The sequence below is a fragment of the Diabrotica virgifera genome, chromosome 1 (genome assembly GCF_917563875.1).
Source record: "Diabrotica virgifera virgifera chromosome 1, PGI_DIABVI_V3a".
NCBI classification, from domain to species: domain Eukaryota; kingdom Metazoa; phylum Arthropoda; class Insecta; order Coleoptera; family Chrysomelidae; genus Diabrotica; species Diabrotica virgifera.
Genome location: NC_065443.1, coordinates 232,235,369 through 232,253,412, shown reverse-complemented (window position 1 = coordinate 232,253,412; position 18,044 = coordinate 232,235,369). Strand labels below are relative to the sequence as shown.

At 32.0% G+C, this 18,044-nt stretch overlaps 1 protein-coding gene across 5 annotated transcripts in view; it reads left to right on the top strand.

The window, feature by feature from the left end:
- Window positions 1-18,044, top strand: part of LOC126879065 (phosphatidylcholine:ceramide cholinephosphotransferase 2-like) — a 520,373-nt gene that overhangs the window by 374,925 nt on the left and 127,404 nt on the right. Inside the window, exon 1 of one of the 5 annotated variants that reach the window (XM_050641960.1) lies at window positions 1,499-1,628. The exons of the other annotated variants lie outside the window; for them this stretch is intronic. Within the exon in view, the coding sequence (XP_050497917.1) occupies window positions 1,618-1,628 (11 nt within the window). The 5' untranslated portion in view covers window positions 1,499-1,617. Of the gene's footprint in view, window positions 1-1,498; window positions 1,629-18,044 lie in introns of those variants that run through there. 5 annotated transcript variants of the gene reach the window in all.

Here is an 18,044-nt window from a genome sequence, read left to right as displayed (position 1 = left end):
TATGTGGCCTAGATATTCCAGTTTTCTCGTTTGTATGGTTTTCATGACTTCGCATTCCTTCCCCATTTCCACACTATATTTTCTCTTTTTTTTACCCCTGTGACTTGTTAAAATAAACATTATAGAAGTTTTTAGGAACTTTTCGGTCCTCTGTAAAAATTTCATTCTGCGTTTAAATTTTTCAAAAATACTTATTAGTTTTCTCAGGATTCGAAAAAGATGAATGCATTTAAAAAGCATTTGCCCGAAATTTTGAGCGTACTCTCTTAAAAACATTGCTTGCGGGATTTCTCAACGGGCCGGATAAAGTAAGCAAAAGGGCCGGATTCGGCCCGCCGGATACGGCCCGCGGGCCGGCTTTTGCCCACCCCTGATGTATATCATCAAAATCGGGAAAAATAAATATAGGTTATTAATATAGATGTCCATACTACTCAAAAAATTTGGTTTTGGCCTGGAGGGGGAAGTGTCACGAGAAAAATCTTATTTCTCTGGACTAAAGATGAAAGATACATATGGTTGAAAATAAGAAACACATTGCTACAAAACTCATAAATGGTTATCAATTTCTAGGAGAATGGCACTCAGTTTTTGTTGACATTTGTTAATTGCTAGGTACTCCAGGGAAATAAGTAACAAATAGACCATTTTCGGGACACTCAAATATCCAGGTACCTAGCTGACAACTTTTTTAGTTATTGTAGACCTATAGGATGAGAACCTACATGTTTCCTGCTTAGAGTTCGGAGCCGTTTTTAACTATTAACAATTTAGTGCAAAAATCGCGATTTTTTCGATTTTTTGCACTTTATTAAAAAGCCTAATAGTTGACATAAAACTACAAAATTTAATTTTTTAGCACATTGAAAAACCTTCAAAATGCCGATGAAAAAAGTTAATTTGTTGCTTCACAAACTGCAAAATAAATGAAAATCGTTATTTGTTAATAACTTTTACTAAAACTAACTTAGAACTTTAGTGTTTCACTTACAGTTGGGTATTGGGGTACTTAACAAACCCATTTTTAATGTAGAACATTTTTGTATAGAAGGTTGTTCATGCTAAACCGCATAGTTTTATAAATATTGACGAAAAACGTAAAAATCTACGAATTTACCAATTTCTCCCCCTCTCCCTCCAAACCCGACGCTCAAAATGGTGTGACTTTTTTCTGAACATTTTGGGGACCATATAGAACAATTTGGTGTTGGAGGATAACTTTCACTTTAGATGTCTGGGTTATGCCATCTTTTGGATCAATTGTATCATACTATGACGTTAAATATATCTCCCCGGATATTTTAATGTTTTTAATAATTTGATAACCAATAACATATACACAACATATTTCTTGATAAATAAACAACAATTTTTTATTTAAATCTACAAATAACATACGATAACGACTAATAATCTTTTGACCGATTGTATTGGCTTATCTAATGTTGTTTGTTCATTAATCATTTTTGTTAATTGCGGCCCTCATTAAATTTAGTCGTCATTTTACTACAATTCAAGCCGGTTCAGATGTCTATCGATCGAAAGAAGCCTTTTCGGGAGCAGTAGTTTTATTGTGAGACAGGGAAGTCTGTGATATTGGATATTATATAATACAAAATGGGTTCCAGGTGAGTGTGTTCTTTAGTGTCACAATTATTGAGTGATGTCGTTTAGTTGTTGAATTGTAATTTCTTAACAATGGTCGTTCATTAGCCAAGGTACGTCATTCTTAAAAATATGTGTTTATATACGTATATATTTATCTGGAGTCACTTCCCCCAATTTTCTATTTATTGTATGTACAATCGTATGTACTGTATGTACAAAGCGGGAATTTTTGCAGTTACTCGAGCGCGTCAGATTAGCATATGGGGAGAAACCTGGTACCCTGCAGATGTACCTCTACCATATATTGGCTCTTAACACAGGGGAGTTCGTTAAGGGGGGCCCAAAAAAAAATCTATCCTTAAAAAAACTCGAAATTGTCAGATTAAGATAAGGTAAGTTAAGTACATGCAAAAAAGTGTATATTTCAAAAATCTGACGATTTGAGCCGGGCGTAAGGAAATGGGTGAGTCCCAAAGTTTCACAAGAAAAAAGCGAATATTTCGCGAAATGAATGAGATCGAAAAACTGAAAAATATGTGCTCATTATTTTTTAAAAATTTATCGAATGATACCAAACACGACTTCCCACGGAGAGGGGTGGGAGGTAAATTTAATATTTTAAATACGAATCCCGCGGTATTTCGCGAAATGAACATCAGATCGAAAAACGGTTAAATACACTTATTCAATATTTTTGAAAAATCTATCGAACGGCACCAAACACGATCCCCCACGGAGGTGGGGGGGTTACATTAAAATCTTAAATAGGAGCCCCCATTTTTTATTACAGGTTTGGATTCCTTACGTAAAAATAAGTAACTTTTATTCGAAACATTTTTTCGAATTATGGATAGATGGCGTTATAATCGGAAAAAAGATTGTTGGAAATGGAAAATTAAAAAATGGCAAGCGCCCACTAAAATGGAAAACTTTACTTAACTTTTTTTGGTTTTAGGACCTACTCTTCACAACCCAATAGGTTCATTTCCTATAGTGACAACCAATAGTGACATTTCGTAAATTTCTTCTTGTCTTTCTCTAGTATTTTTCTTATTCTTCTTTTTTAAGTGATATCTCCCAATCGGAGGTTGGATATCATCATCACTATCTTTACTCCATCCACCACTGCTCTGAAAAGTTCTATGGAACTTCATTAAAACAAATCCCTTAAATGTTTCAACCATGCCACTGTCCTTCATCCTATGCTGCCTCATGCTATTATTTTTCCTGTATTAGCACATCATATCGCTGTCCCTTTTACTATGGTAGGGGAGCAAAGTATGCTAAATGTGCAGTCATTCGAGCGTTATGGGGACCTATTGGGTTGTGAAGAGTTGGTCCTAAAACCAAAAAAAGTTAAGTAAATTTTTCCATTTTAGTGGGGGCTTGCCATTTTTTAATTTAATCTTCCATTTCCAACAATCGTTTTTGCCGATTATAACGCCATCTGTCCATAATCCGAAAAAATGTTTCGAATAAAAGTTACTTATTTTTACGTAAGGAATCCAAATCTGCAATAAAAAAATGGAGGCTCCTATTTAACATTTTAAAGTAACCCCCAACCCCACCTCCGTGGGGGGTCGTGTTTGGTGCCATTCGATAGATTTTTCAAAAATATTGAATAAGTGGATTTTACAGTTTTTCGATCTGATCTTCATTTCGCGAAATATCGCGGGATTTGTATTTAAAATATTAAATTTACCCCCACCCCTCTCCGTGGTAAGTCGTGTTTGGTAGCATTCGATAGATTTTTAAAAAATATTGAGCATATGTTGTTTAGTTTTTCGATCTGTCATTCATTTCGCGAAATATTCGCTTTTTTCTTGTGAAACTTTGGGACTCATCCATTTCCTTACGCCCCGGCTCAAATCGTCAGATTTTTTAAATATACACTCTTTTGCATGTACTTAACTTACCTTATTTTATTTATTTATTTATTTAATCAGTTAAGCCCATTCGTACCTTTCGGTGTTGGGCTGTTTACAACTAGTTCAATATCTACATTTCAATACATTTTAATAATTATACAAAACTTTTATTTTAACAATACAATTTTAATAAATATAAATTACTTATTTGACCCATTTTTCTGTCCATATGTTTTAATCTTGTGGTGCTTCTTTGATACTTCTTTTCCATGCTGTTCTATTTTAAGCCAATTGTTTTACCATACTCCATTGCAGTCCTCTCTTCTCTGCTTCTTGTCTAACTTGTTCTTCCCATCTCATTCTTGGGCGACCTACTTTATTTTTCCCTTGTACTCTGAATTCATATACTTTTTTCGTTATTCTTGTGTCGTTTAGTCTGTGGATGTGGCCCAACCATCCTAACTGTCGTTCCCCTATAATTGTCTCTATGGGTTTTATCTTTAGAACTTGAGTTATTGTGTCGTTTCTTATTTTGTCTCTTCGTGTGACCCCTTCTATTTTTCTCAAGAATCTCATCTCTGTAGCTTTGATTTTTCTTTTGTTGTTCTTTGTTAGCGTCCACGAATTTCTCCCATAGACGATTGATGGTCGAACCACTTTTTGGTACACTTGTGTTTTGACTTCTTTGGGTACCTCTTTCTTTCCAAAGAACGTATTTCTTAATGTATTATAAATTGTCCCTGCTTTTCCTATTTTATTGTTTATTTCTTTGTCTATTTTACCATCTTCTTCAATAATTGTACCTAAGTAGTTGTAGCTGTTTACTTGTTCCAAAACTTGTCCTTCTACCTTAATTTTCATCACTTTTTTTGTAGTTGCCATAACCATTGTTTTACTTTTATCTGTGTTTATTTCCATGTTCATGTTTCTTAGTTCTTTTATATAAGTGTTTATTATTTGTTGCAGTTTCTCTTCCGTGTCAGCTAACAATACCATATCATCTTCAAATAGTAATTCTTGTATTTGTACATTGTTCATTTTCCATTTTCCCAATATCATGTCTTTAGATTTCTCCTTGCATTGCTTTATTGCGTCATCTAGTACCATTGAGAAAAGTAATGGACTTAGTACACAGCCTTGTTTTAGTCCTATCTTTGCCTGGAATTCATCAGATTCTTGATTGTGAGTCCTTATTTTTATTTTATTATTTTTATATAAGGCTTTAATTATTTCTATCATATCCTTTTCTATTCCATTTTTCTTTAAACATTTCCATATATCTTCCCTTCTTATTCTATCAAAAGCTTTTTTCAGATCAATAAAGCATATGTGTATCTCTTTGCCTTTCATCAATAGTTTTTCTCCTATTTGTCTCAATATGAATATCAGATCTTGGGTACTCCTTCCTTTTCTGAAGCCATGCTGGGATTCTTCTAGTTTTATTTCTAGTTTTTCCCTTAGCCTTTTTTCAATTATTCTATTGAATATTTTGGCAGGAACGCTTGTCAATGTAATACCCCTATAATTTTCGCAATTTCTTGCGTCTCCTTTCTTAAACAGTGGTACTATTATATCTGTTTTCCAATCAGATGGTATTTCCTTTGCTGTGATTATTTCATTTAGTAGTTCTCGGAATTTTTCTTTTGAATTTTCACTCATGTACTTTAACATTTCAGCTGTGATTTCATCTTGGCCTGGAGATTTTCCCAATTTTAATTTGTCAATGGCTTCTGCAATTTCCTCTTTTGTTATTTGCTGCATTTCCTCTGTATTTTCGATCATGTCTTCCTCTCTTTCATGTTGATATTGTTTCCATTCTGTTAGTTCTTCAAAGTACTGCTTCCATCTTTGCATTATTTCTCTTTCTGTAGTTAATATATTTCCTTCTTTATCTCTTATGTTTCTTAATCTATGTGTTTTCTTTTGTCTTATCTGTTTCAATGTACCATAGAACAATTTTTGGTTATTAAAATAGTTTTCATTCATTTTGTGTCCAAAATCTTCCCAAGACTTCTTTTTTGCCGTTTTAATTTCTTGTTTAATGTCGTTTCTGGCCATTTTATATTTTTCGAAATCGTCCTCCGATTTGGTTTTTAGATACATTTTCCATACTTTTTTCTTTTCTTTCACTTTACGTTGTATTTCCGCTGTCCACCATTTACTTTTCTTCGAATATATGTTTGTGATTTTAGTTGTTCCGCATACTTCTTTTGCTGTTTTCAATATGATTTCCTTAAATTGCTTCCATTTATTTTCAATTCCTGTGTTAATTGCCTTTATAGTCTCGAACTGTTTGGTTAACTTCTTCTGGTATTCCTCTTTACTATCTATTTCTCTTAATTTATAGCTTTTATTTTTTCTTTAGTTATCTTCTTTTTTTTTCTGTTGTGTTATGTGTGTACACCCTTAGTTCCATTATAAGCAAGTAATGGTCACTGCTTATTTCAGCCTCTCTTTTTACCTTTACGTCTTTTATCATCTTTAGGTCTTTTCTTTTTATTAGGAAATAGTCTATTATGGATTTTTCTTTTCTCGATGAGATTTCTCTAGTATATTTGTGTATGTCTTTGTGCAAAAATTGTGAATTCGTTATAACCATATCATTTGCTATACATAGATCTATGATTCTGTTTCCGTTATCATTTTTCATTTCTTCTCCATGTTGCCCTAAGTATCGTTCAATCCCTTTATTGTCTCTTCCTACCCTACCATTTGGGTCTCCCATTAATATAATGTTTTCTCCTTCGTTGTCCATCTCTGCTTGTAATATTTCAAAGAATTCATCTTTTTCCTCTTTTTTGGCATTATCATTTGGCCCATATGCTACGATTATGCTGGTTATATTTGTATTATCTAGTTTTACTTCCACTACCAATAATCTTTCGTTTATATATCTTTCACCTATTATGTTATTTGTCTTTTCTGTTTTTACTATTAGGCCTACACCTCCCGCGCCCCATTCTTTTAAGTCAACTCCTGACCAATATAAGCGGTAATCATCATTTAGATCTACTATTCCTCTACCTCTACCTGAACATCAGATCGAAAAACGGTTAAATACACTTATTCAATATTTTTGAAAAATCTATCGAACGGCACCAAACACGATCCCCCACGGAGGTGGGGGGGGGGGTTACATTAAAATCTTAAATAGGAGCCCCCATTTTTTATTACAGGTTTGGATTCCTTACGTAAAAATAAGTAACTTTTATTCGAAACATTTTTTCGAATTATGGATAGATGGCGTTATAATCGGAAAAAAGATTGTTGGAAATGGAAAATTAAAAAATGGCAAGCGCCCACTAAAATGGAAAACTTTACTTAACTTTTTTTGGTTTTAGGACCTACTCTTCACAACCCAATAGGTTCATTTCCTATAGTGACAACCAATAGTGACATTTCGTAAATTTCTTCTTGTCTTTCTCTAGTATTTTTCTTATTCTTCTTTTTTAAGTGATATCTCCCAATCGGAGGTTGGATATCATCATCACTATCTTTACTCCATCCACCACTGCTATGAAAAGTTCTATGGAACTTCATTAAAACAAATCCCTTAAATGTTTCAACCATGCCACTGCTATTATTTTTCCTGTATTAGCACATCATATCGCTGTCCCTTTTACTATGGTAGGGGAGCAAAGTATGCTAAATGTGCAGTCACTCGAGCGTTATGGGGACCTATTGGGTTGTGAAGAGTTGGTCCTAAAACCAAAAAAAGTTAAGTAAAGTTTTCCATTTTAGTGGGGGCTTGCCATTTTTTAATTTAATCTTCCATTTCCAACAATCGTTTTTGCCGATTATAACGCCATCTGTCCATAATCCGAAAAAATGTTTCGAATAAAAGTTACTTATTTTTACGTAAGGAATCCAAATCTGCAATAAAAAATAGAGGCTCCTATTTAACATTTTAAAGTAACCCCCAACCCCACCTCCGTGGGGGGGTCGTGTTTGGTGCCATTCGATAGATTTTTCAAAAATATTGAATAAGTGTATTTTACAGTTTTTCGATCTGATCTTCATTTCGCGAAATATCGCGGGATTTGTATTTAAAATATTAAATTTACCCCCACCCCTCTCCGTGGTAAGTCGTGTTTGGTAGCATTCGATAGATTTTTAAAAAATATTGAGCATATGTTGTTTAGTTTTTCGATCTGTCATTCATTTCGCGAAATATTCGCTTTTTTCTTGTGAAACTTTGGGACTCATCCATTTCCTTACGCCCCGGCTCAAATCGTCAGATTTTTTAAATATACACTCTTTTGCATGTACTTAACTTACCTTATATTATCTTAATCTGACAATTTCGAGTTTTTTTAAGGATAGATTTTTTTTTCGTGCCCCCCTTAACGAACTCCCCTGTGTTAAGAGCCAATATATGGTAGAGGTACATCTGCAGGGTACTAAGTTTCTCCCCATATGATAATCTGACGCGCTCGAGTAACTGCAAAACTCCCCGCTTGGGCTCCCCTACCACCATGTGTCCCAGATACTGTAACTTTCTTATTTTTATTGTGTTGATTATTTCGTATTCTTTGCCCATTTCTCGCAATACTTACGTCCGTGTTCGTTTTCTTCTGTGTACATGCTGTTCTAAGCATCCTTCTGTAACACCACATTTCAAACGACTGTAGCTTATTATAGTCCGTCCGCTATAACTTTTCCCATATGGTACGATTCATTTTCAATCGAATTAAGTCAAAACATAAATTGAAACGAACGTCGATGTGTATATACATTTTGTATACTGTATACTATATACTACACTTTCTGTTTTGACTTAATTTGATTGAAAATGAATCGTACCGCATGGGAAAAGTTATAGCGGACGGACTATATGTGTTCTTGCTTCTGTCTTTCAAGTCATTATTGACCCATGGCCCTTATTTATACCATTTTATTTCTATGGTGCCTTTATGCTTTTATTTATCCCTGAATTATATGGTTATTTATCCCTATGGTTTGTTCTTATTTATTTATCTAACCAATATGCACTATAGCTAACATACAACACTATAACATTTACACTAGTTAACATTTTACACTAACTCAAATGGTTTTCTTTATTTGAGAGTCTTCTTTCTGACCCAGTATTTCGAGGAGCTAGATAGTCTCGATGTGTACATAAATATTATTATGGAGCCGTTGTTCGTGACTACCTGCCACCTTCCTGATAACTACAGTTGAGTCCGCGAATCTTTACCCGTGCGTCATCATTTAAAGTATACGAAATAAGTCGATGATAAGTCGGAAATTGAAATTTACTAAACGCAACAGCAAGTGACAGTAAGTGACTTGCTGTTTCGTTTAGTAAATTTCAATTTCCGACTTATCATCGAATTACTTCGTATGCTTTAAATGATGACGCACGGGTAAAGATTCGCGGACTCAACTGTATATGTACATATTTGATCTTAAGTTGTGGAGGTTGGCATTTTTGTGATTTACTAAGGAGCATCAACGATGTTTTTAATACTTTTATTTATTTTGGAATCTCGTGATGATCTGGATATTTCTTGAATTGGAACAGCCCCACAATTGGCATTCATACGTCCATACTGGTCTCAGAATATTTGTGTGTGTATGTAACAGTTGTTTGTTATGTATGAACAATTCTGAATTTCTTTCCACCAGGCAATAATATATTTTCTTGTAACGGATACCTAGTTCCATCATTTTCTTTTTATTATGGACTTTCCAGCGAAGTATTGCATCAAGTGTGATACCTACTTAAGTATTTAACAAAAAATGCATATTATGATATTTGGGCATCAATTATTCTAATCGCAATGTTTTGGATTTTTTTGAAGTTATTTTCTACTTTAGGCGCGATGCGATTGAGAGTAAAATTTCATAAATCTGCGCGCATGCGCACACAGACAGTAATAGTTCGTTGCTAATCTTTCAAGATATACTCGATCTAATTTACTTACCGTTGCACGTCATCCGCGTCATAGCCCGTGACGTCACATGATACCAACACGAAATATTTAGGCGGTAGGTGTGTTCTTGTTTATAATCACTTTACCGAGTACACTGGCATTACAGCCACTAGACATATTTTATTATATACGCGTAGAAATAATATTTAAAGATTTCTAATAATGTCAACTTGAAGAAATACACAATAATATGTTTAATTTAATTTGTATAAATGGATTATAAAGCGTTTTTATGAAGCACATTTGTTCGAAATACACTGTAACTATAATCGAACGCAGGTGATATTTTGGCATAAATTGGTACCCTTCATATTTGTTTATATTCTTTACTATAAGTATTTGTTTCATTATATTTACTGTTTTTATTATGTACTTTAACGTAAGATTATAACTTAATTCTTGTTTTCTATTTCTAAAGTTTTTATTTATTTACATTGAATATTAATTTGTTTTTCTATATAATCTACTTCCGCAAAAATTGTGTGATGTATTTGATTTAAAATGAATTCAAGAATTTTTTGTAATTGGGCAACAATATCAACTTAGATCTCTAACGTAGATAGTGACGTGCAACGGTAAGTAAATTAGACGGACTGTAGGTATGTATGTATCTGTATCAGCGCAAATAAGTCATTAAAAGAATATATTAGTGTTTTTAGTAAATGTATTATTTATTATAATTTTTAGATTTGTCTTTCTCTGTAGTAATATAATAAAATATTATGTAAGTATAACATTTTTATATGTTTATTTGTCACCGTGTTGTGCAACTATATCCGAAACTTACGTGTCTGCTAAAAAAGCTCGGTGGCGTAGTTGGTAGAGCGTTGGGTCAGTGATTGGAAGGTCGCGCCGGTCGCGGGTTCCAATCCTGGACGATTCGTATTTTTTTTTAATTTTTGGTTGTTTTAATAAAAAAATTTTGAAAGTGGTAGCTAAGAAAGTTAATTTAATATTTAAATAGAATACAAATAACCTGTTAAGTATATTTACTTCATTAAAATTATATAATAGAAGAATAACTTCTTACGTGCGTACAAAGTACACGCACATTCTTTTTATTTGTTAAATTAATCTGAATTAATTTAGATTCATGTAGTTTTATTCTCCAATTTTAAGTTCAATTATGGATTTTCTTTATTGTATTAACTCTACAATCTGGGAAATATGAATAGATTAATTTGATAAAAGAGTAGGTTGCAGAACATTAGATCTGAACATCGGTTGCATTAAACAAAGTCAAGATTTTCTCTTATTCGGTAATGTCGTCAACATGGCGATTTAGCTTAAAGTAATTATTCAAGTTATTTTTTATTTCTCGTTTTGTGTCAAAACATAAGGTCTTCAAATGGAAGGGGTGATGGGTTAAAATTGCGCTAGCGCTGAGTCTTAAAGGGGAAATACACCATTCAATTCGGTTGAGCAATGTGGAAGATTCAATCAAAATGAACCATGTACTTATTGTGTAATTCAATGAAAGCGTTCAACAAAATTGAACGTTGAAAAAAGTTGAGACAATTTCTACTTTCGTTCAACTTCGTTGAACAACTGGGATAATTCATCCACATTCATGAATATTCTGTAACTCATTTCGATGACAGAAGTAAGGAAAATCGAATAGAAGTGGCCAAGTCGAATAGAAATAGGCAAAATCGGTATTCCATAACTCCCTCGGAATCTCTAAAATCGGAATAGTGAATAGAAATGACTTCGACAACATTTACCCTGTCGAAATTAGATTTCGATAATCGGAATTGTGCTTGACGCAAGCGCATTATATTTTGTTTTGACGTTTATATTTTATATCTACTAAAAATAGTTTATTACTACTTATTTAAGTATAGTATTTTTACCTTTTGTATTTGCTTAATTTTTTAGTCTGTGGTGGTATTTACTTAGGGAATTGTATATTTAATTTAGTCATGCTGTACGAGTATGCATTGAACCTAACCTCATTTTCTCTGGCATCTCAATGCTGAATGTTGGCCAGTCACAGTGTTGCCATACTTTTTTGGTGTATTTCTTGTACAATTTCAATCAATGGCATAATGTACAAGAGACAAGAATAGATTGTACAAGAACGTTTAAAATATAAAGATAGACTAATAGCGTTAATTGATAAATATATTATACCAGTTTACTTGTATTTTTATCAATCAACGCTTATAGAAAACAAAATAATTATAGAAAAGACGCCATCTTTGGGAAAAGTTGTTTATCAGTTATTTTAGCTGGAATCAAATCTTAAGATTGTATATTATTAGTAATATCTTATATCATACATTTCATCTTCATTTATCTTTTTTATTTATCAGTTTATCTTCTTTCTTATAACAATTTTAATTAACTTTGATTTAAAACCATTTATCACATTTTGAGCTTTTTGTGTCCAATATTTACACTAATATTTTATTGTTTACTTTTCAAAACTTTTTTTTGTTACATATTTGAAAACTATTCTTTAAATGCAACTTTGTATGTAATGTGATAGTATGAAAAAATGAACATATGGCAACGGTGTCGTATTTCAAATTTAGAACCAGTAACAAATAGATCACAGAACATTAATTTCGCTTGACAATGCAGGGTTGCCACTCCCTCCTGACCGCGTGAAATAGAAATTGCCGATTTCGATTTACCCTGATTACGATGTGAGTTACAAAATGCCAATCCAAACATGAAAATGACGCGATAGATATCAAACATTCCGATTTCAGGTAATTACGATTCGACCTGGTCATTTCTATTCGATTTGTTAAAAGTTACAGAATAGGGCTGATTGTCGCGTCTATACAAGTTTTTTCGATTGTGTTCGGTTCAACCGTTTATTTCATTTTGACTTGTGCTGTGTGAGTTTCGTATTTTATTTAAAGAAATACGTAATAATTTCATTTAATAATGGTGCATAGATGGAAAGATGTTCCTGCTATAAGAGAGCCACATGTCCATTTTCGATATAAAATCTCTAACAGTTTTCCATATATTGGAAAACATCGATTTCCGTTTTGTAACTTCAAAGGGCTGTAACTTTTTTATGTGCACATTTGTACTAAGGTAAGTTAGGTTCAATCGAACTATTTTTGGTTCCAGAATATGTAACTTAATTTATGACCTACCTTTTTGTTACAACCTGTATATTAAAGTGGGACGCTACTGGTATTAGTACATTATATTTATTGTCAATCTTCGTGGTTAACAATGCTGCCGATCTACAGCCAAAACAGTAAGTACACGAGCGAATATTTCCGATGTTTTGCATTGTCATTAGGCGATTTGCCAACAAGGTCATTCCTATTAGAATACCCATAACTTAAATTCCTATTGTTGTTTTTAAAAATATATTTTTTGATTATTTACGTTGTTTATGACTTTCCTTATATACTGCGATGACAAATTAGACACAATGGCTACCAAAACATATTCGATGTATTTTATTTACGAACAGAATGAGAGAAAATAGGGTAGTTGCATAAAATTTTAAATTCGAAAAAAATTTTATAAATCACAACAGAACATAATTTGATATTTTTTTACTAAGCAACAATATTTTTGTTTAATTCATTAATATTTTTTGTATTTCGACAACGGCATCCGATTTGGCTTATTTGCCATCAAAACTAGTTAATTACAAAAATGCCACAAGAAAATAGCTTCAGAACAATACCTAAACTGTATTTTGAAATTATTGTAACATATATTCCTTTCGTTCAGGTCTCCACAGATTCTGTTTTGTACACTTGAAGTTTGATCTTTTTTATAATTATGTCGTAGGCAATTGGTGTAACACGTCATTCCGTGGAAAGCCTATTTAGTCATTACACGTGTTGTCAGTACGTAGTAGTAGCCCGATCAAAGAACAATCTGACCCCAAAAAAATAAAGGAAAGATGAAAATTTGGGAATAGGTAGTTGAAATTGTCTACTATTATATAAGAAAAAGTTTACAATTCTATATCCCCTCCATTTTACAAAGATAAAGGGGAAAACCCCGCTCTCGAAGGTGAAAAATATACATTCAAAATAAGTCCGGAATTGGATAAAATGGCTAATTCTAAGCAACTTTTGTTCTATAGAGTTTTTTCCTTAAGTCAATACTTTTCGAGTTATTTGCAAGTGAATATGTTCATTTTTAACAGAAGAAAACATGTTTTTGGACGGTTTTTCGGAGATAACTCAAAAAGTAAGTATTTCAGCGAAAAAAATATTCTTAGCAAAAATATAGCTTATAAAAAACTGAAAAAAATGGTGTATGCTTGAGGTAAAAAAGTTTATTTTTGTTTTTTAAAAAAACTTGTAACATTAAAAGTAAGTGAGTTGCGCTCAAAATATTGTTGGTCCTTTTTATTTTTTGATAAAAAAATCGCGAAAAGCAGTTTCTAATTAGCATCACAAATAAATTTTATCATTGCCACTTCACAATTTACTTTGCTTATGTATTATTTATATGATCTGTAAGTTTCATCGGTTCAAAGTTCTTATTTTTGAAAAGGCTGTAGTTAAAATGGCTGGAACGAGTAACTAATCACGAGTTTATTAGGCAAATTTTGAACAGCCATAGCATAACCAATTTTTGTCTAACAAGAAAACAAAAGAGCAAATAATATTGGGAAAAGCAAAACGTACATTTTATTACGCTTTAAGATTTTTAGTATTACTAATAATTTTTAAGTTAATTCCATGAACAATTCCATTTTTTTTTCAAATTAAAAAAAAATGTTTTATTTTAAACCCATTTTTTTAAGTGAGCACTATGAACCAATGAAACTTATAGATAATATAAACAATAGATAAGTAAAGTAACTTGTGAAGCGGTAACGATTAATTTTATTTGGGAAGCTAATTAGGGGGTGATTTTCGCGATTTTTATACCAAAAAATAAAAGAGACCAACAATATTTTGAGCGTAACTCACTTATTTTTATTGTTAGAAGTTTTTTTAAAAAACAAAAATAAACCTTTTTTAAACACTTTAAAAAAGTTGTAATGAATTTTCCCCGAAAAATGCTCTATTTTCTGGTTATTTCACATTGAAATATTCGATTTGGAATTAAAAGAAGAACCTACTTTTCATTAGCTACAACTCTGCTTCTACTGGGTCTGCAGACCTCACGCGTTTAGTGTTGTTGTTGAAATACACAGGAGATCTGTATCTCTTGTGAAACAACATGATATTCATAATTACAACACCAGACAGGCAGATAATATCAGAATTAATCGTTACCGTCTAACTAAGTCCAAAAGAAATTCTTTAGATTACAAGCTTTACAACGTGTTGCCAGGTTATATAAAAAATTTAATAGCCCAGTAAATGAACGAGAAATTCGGCGATACCGTGTAATTTTCAGGGGCAACTCCGAATTGCATGAAAATTTGGATTTAGGTTCTACTTACCCTCCACTTCAAAGTTGAAATTGTGCCGTTGGTTGCTTTTACTTGGGGGGTGACAGTCACCCCTTCTCGGGGGGTGAAACTACATACGTTCAAGATAGGACCGGAAATGGATAAATTGACTGATTTTAAGCAACTTTTGTTATATAGAGTTTTTTACGTAAGTCAATACTTTTCGAGTTATTTGCCATTGAAAATGTTGATTTTTTCGACAAAAAAACTACGTTTTTAGACGGTTTTTCGCAAATAACTCAAAAAGTAAATATTTTATTGAAAAAAATATCCTTAGCAGAAGTGTAGCTTATAAAAACCCCAAAAAAATGATGTATCAGTAAAGTCTATCAATCAAATAAAAACAAAGTTGTAGCTCATGAAAAATACGTTCTTATTCGTCTAATTCCAAATCGAATATTTCAAGGTGAAATCACCGAAAAATTAAGCACTTTTCGGGAAAAACCCATTTAAACTTTTATAAAGTGTTTATAAAAAGCTTTGTTTTAATTGTTAACAAAAGTTTTAGCATTAAAAATAAGCGAGTTACGCTCAAAATAAAGTTGACCCTCTTTTTTTTTGTAAAAAATCATGAAAATCTCGCCGTGTTTAGCTCCCCAAATGAAATTAATCGCTACCGCTTTACAAACAATTTACTTACCTATCTATTTTTTATATGATCTGTCAGTCTCACCAGTTTAAAGTGTTTATTTTTGAAAGGGTTATAATTGAGAAAGCTTGAATGGGTCACTAATCACAAGTGTATGCAAATTTTGAAAAGCCATATCTTAACCAATTTTTGTCTTACGGAGAAACAAAATAAAACTAGCATATTTATAATAACAAAACCTACATTTTTTATTCTTCAAGATTTTTCTTATCACTAATACTTTAAGTTATTTTGAAAAAAATGAAATTTTTCAAAAATTTTTAGAAATTTTTTTTTACTATAAAACCAAATGTTTTTAAAAATAAGCACTTCAAACTAATCAAACTTACAGATCATATAAACAAAACAGATACAGTTAAAATAGATGGTCAAGCCAAACGATTAATTTCATTTAGGGTGCCAAATAGAGGGAGGTTTTCACGATTTGTTTTACCAAAAAAAAAGGGGCCAACTTTTTTTTCAGTGTAACTCATTTATTTTTGATGCTGTAAACTTTTGTAAAAAACAAATAATAAGCTTTTTTTTATACTTTAAAAATGTTAATAAGGTTTTCCCGAAAAACGCTTCTTTCTTCGGTGATTTCGCGTTGAATTATTCGATTTGGAATTAGACGAATAAGAACGTATTTTTCATGAGCTACAACTTTGCTTCTACTCAATTTGTAGACTTTACTGGTACACCATTTTTTTCGTTTTTTTTATAGGCTACACGTTTGCTAAAAACATTTTTTTTTTATAAAATATTTACTTTTTGAGTTATTTGGGAAAAACGGTCTGAAAACGTAGTCTTCTTGACGAAAAATTAACATTTTAAATCACAAATAACTCGAAAAGTATTGGCTTACGTAAAAAATTTATAGAACAAAAGGTGCTTAAAATAAGTCAATTTATCCATTTCCGGCCTTATTTTAAACACGCGTTTTTCACCCCCCGAGAAGGGGTAAATATCACCCCCCAAGTAAAAGCAACCAACGGCACAAATTCAACTTTGAAGTGGAGGGTAAGTAGAACCTAAATCCAAATTTTCATGCAATTCGGAGTTGCCCCTGGAAATTACAATCCAAAACGTTCATTTATTGGGCTATAAGTCTAAATGCTCTTAAAAAAACCGTGAAAAGAATACTGAATAAGAACTGTTTTTATTCAGTGGAGAAATACCTTGAATATTTCAAGTTTCATTGAAGTTCATGGAAAGTACTCATCTAATATCTTTTATTACTGATCTGTGATACGGTACTTACATAATTTTTATACTATTTAAAAGTGAAATTTTTGTGATATACTTATGTGTGAAATTATTATTTGTATATTTTAGGTATTTTTTGTGTATTTTAGGTATATTCTAATTTTATGTATAGATAGGTTTTTACTTGTTTATTTTAAATCTTTGAAGTCTGACTTGCTACAAACCTTGTAATTGTGTAATGTAGTCAAATAAATTCATTCATTCATTCATTCACCATTTTTTTTTCAATTTTTTATAAGCTATGTTTTTACTGAGAACATTTTTTCGCTAGATTACTTACTTTTTGAGTTATCTGCGAAAAACCGTCCAAAAACATGTTTTTTTTTTGTTAAAAATGAACATATTCACTCGCAAATAACTCGAAAAGTATTGACTTAGTGGAAAAACTCAATAGAACAAAAGTTGCTTAGAATTAGTCATTTTATCCAATTCCGGGCCTATTTTGAACGTAGGTATATTTTTCACTCCTGAGAAAATATTTTTCACCCCGCATTTCCCAATTTTTGTAAAATGGAGGGGATGTAGAATTGTAAACTTTTTCTTATATAATAATAGACAACTTCAACTACCTATTCCCAAATTTTTATCCTTCCTTTATTTTTTTTGGAGGTTTTCGTAAAATTTTGTCTTCCCTGATCGGGCTTTATAGGTATGTTTGAATTATGTGAAAGATACACGCCGCGCGCCGTTACATTCAATCTATTAGTAATCTAGTTCAATCTAGCACTCACCCTTTATCAGCCATTTTAGCCTTTCCGGTTGGTAATCATAAAAAATGCCGATTCAGCTACTTATATTCACTATCCTTTTGGCTAATATTCTGAAGACTTATCAAGATCTCGATAAACATCTCCTAAAATGAAAGGATATGGAAACTTACGGATTTGAGGAAACGAATCCACTTCAGCACGTTTCGCAGTAGATCTTTTTATCGTCGGTTTCACTTTGAGTAATGATGCTTTGAAATTTATGAGATGGATAGTTGTACCAGGTGATCGAGAAGATCGAGACTAGTAAAAATATGTGGGGGACTATCTTTCATATGTTTAAAGTTACTAAATTTTGTTCATTTTCATTTTGTGACAAAATATTCATGAGACTGAAGAAAGAATTTTGCACTCCTTTGTGTACAATCGCTTTCAGAATCACTTTTGTAATGTGCTATGCGATCGCTAAAATGTCTTAAAACATTGTGACAAATATTCCTAAAAGAAGCTTATTTCTGTGTGAAAGTGAAAAATTTTAATTGTTTCGTGAACAAAAATAGCTCAATTAATAATCACGTAAATAGTCATAATTTGGTTACTATGGTCAAATTCAAACAATTAGGCGTGTAC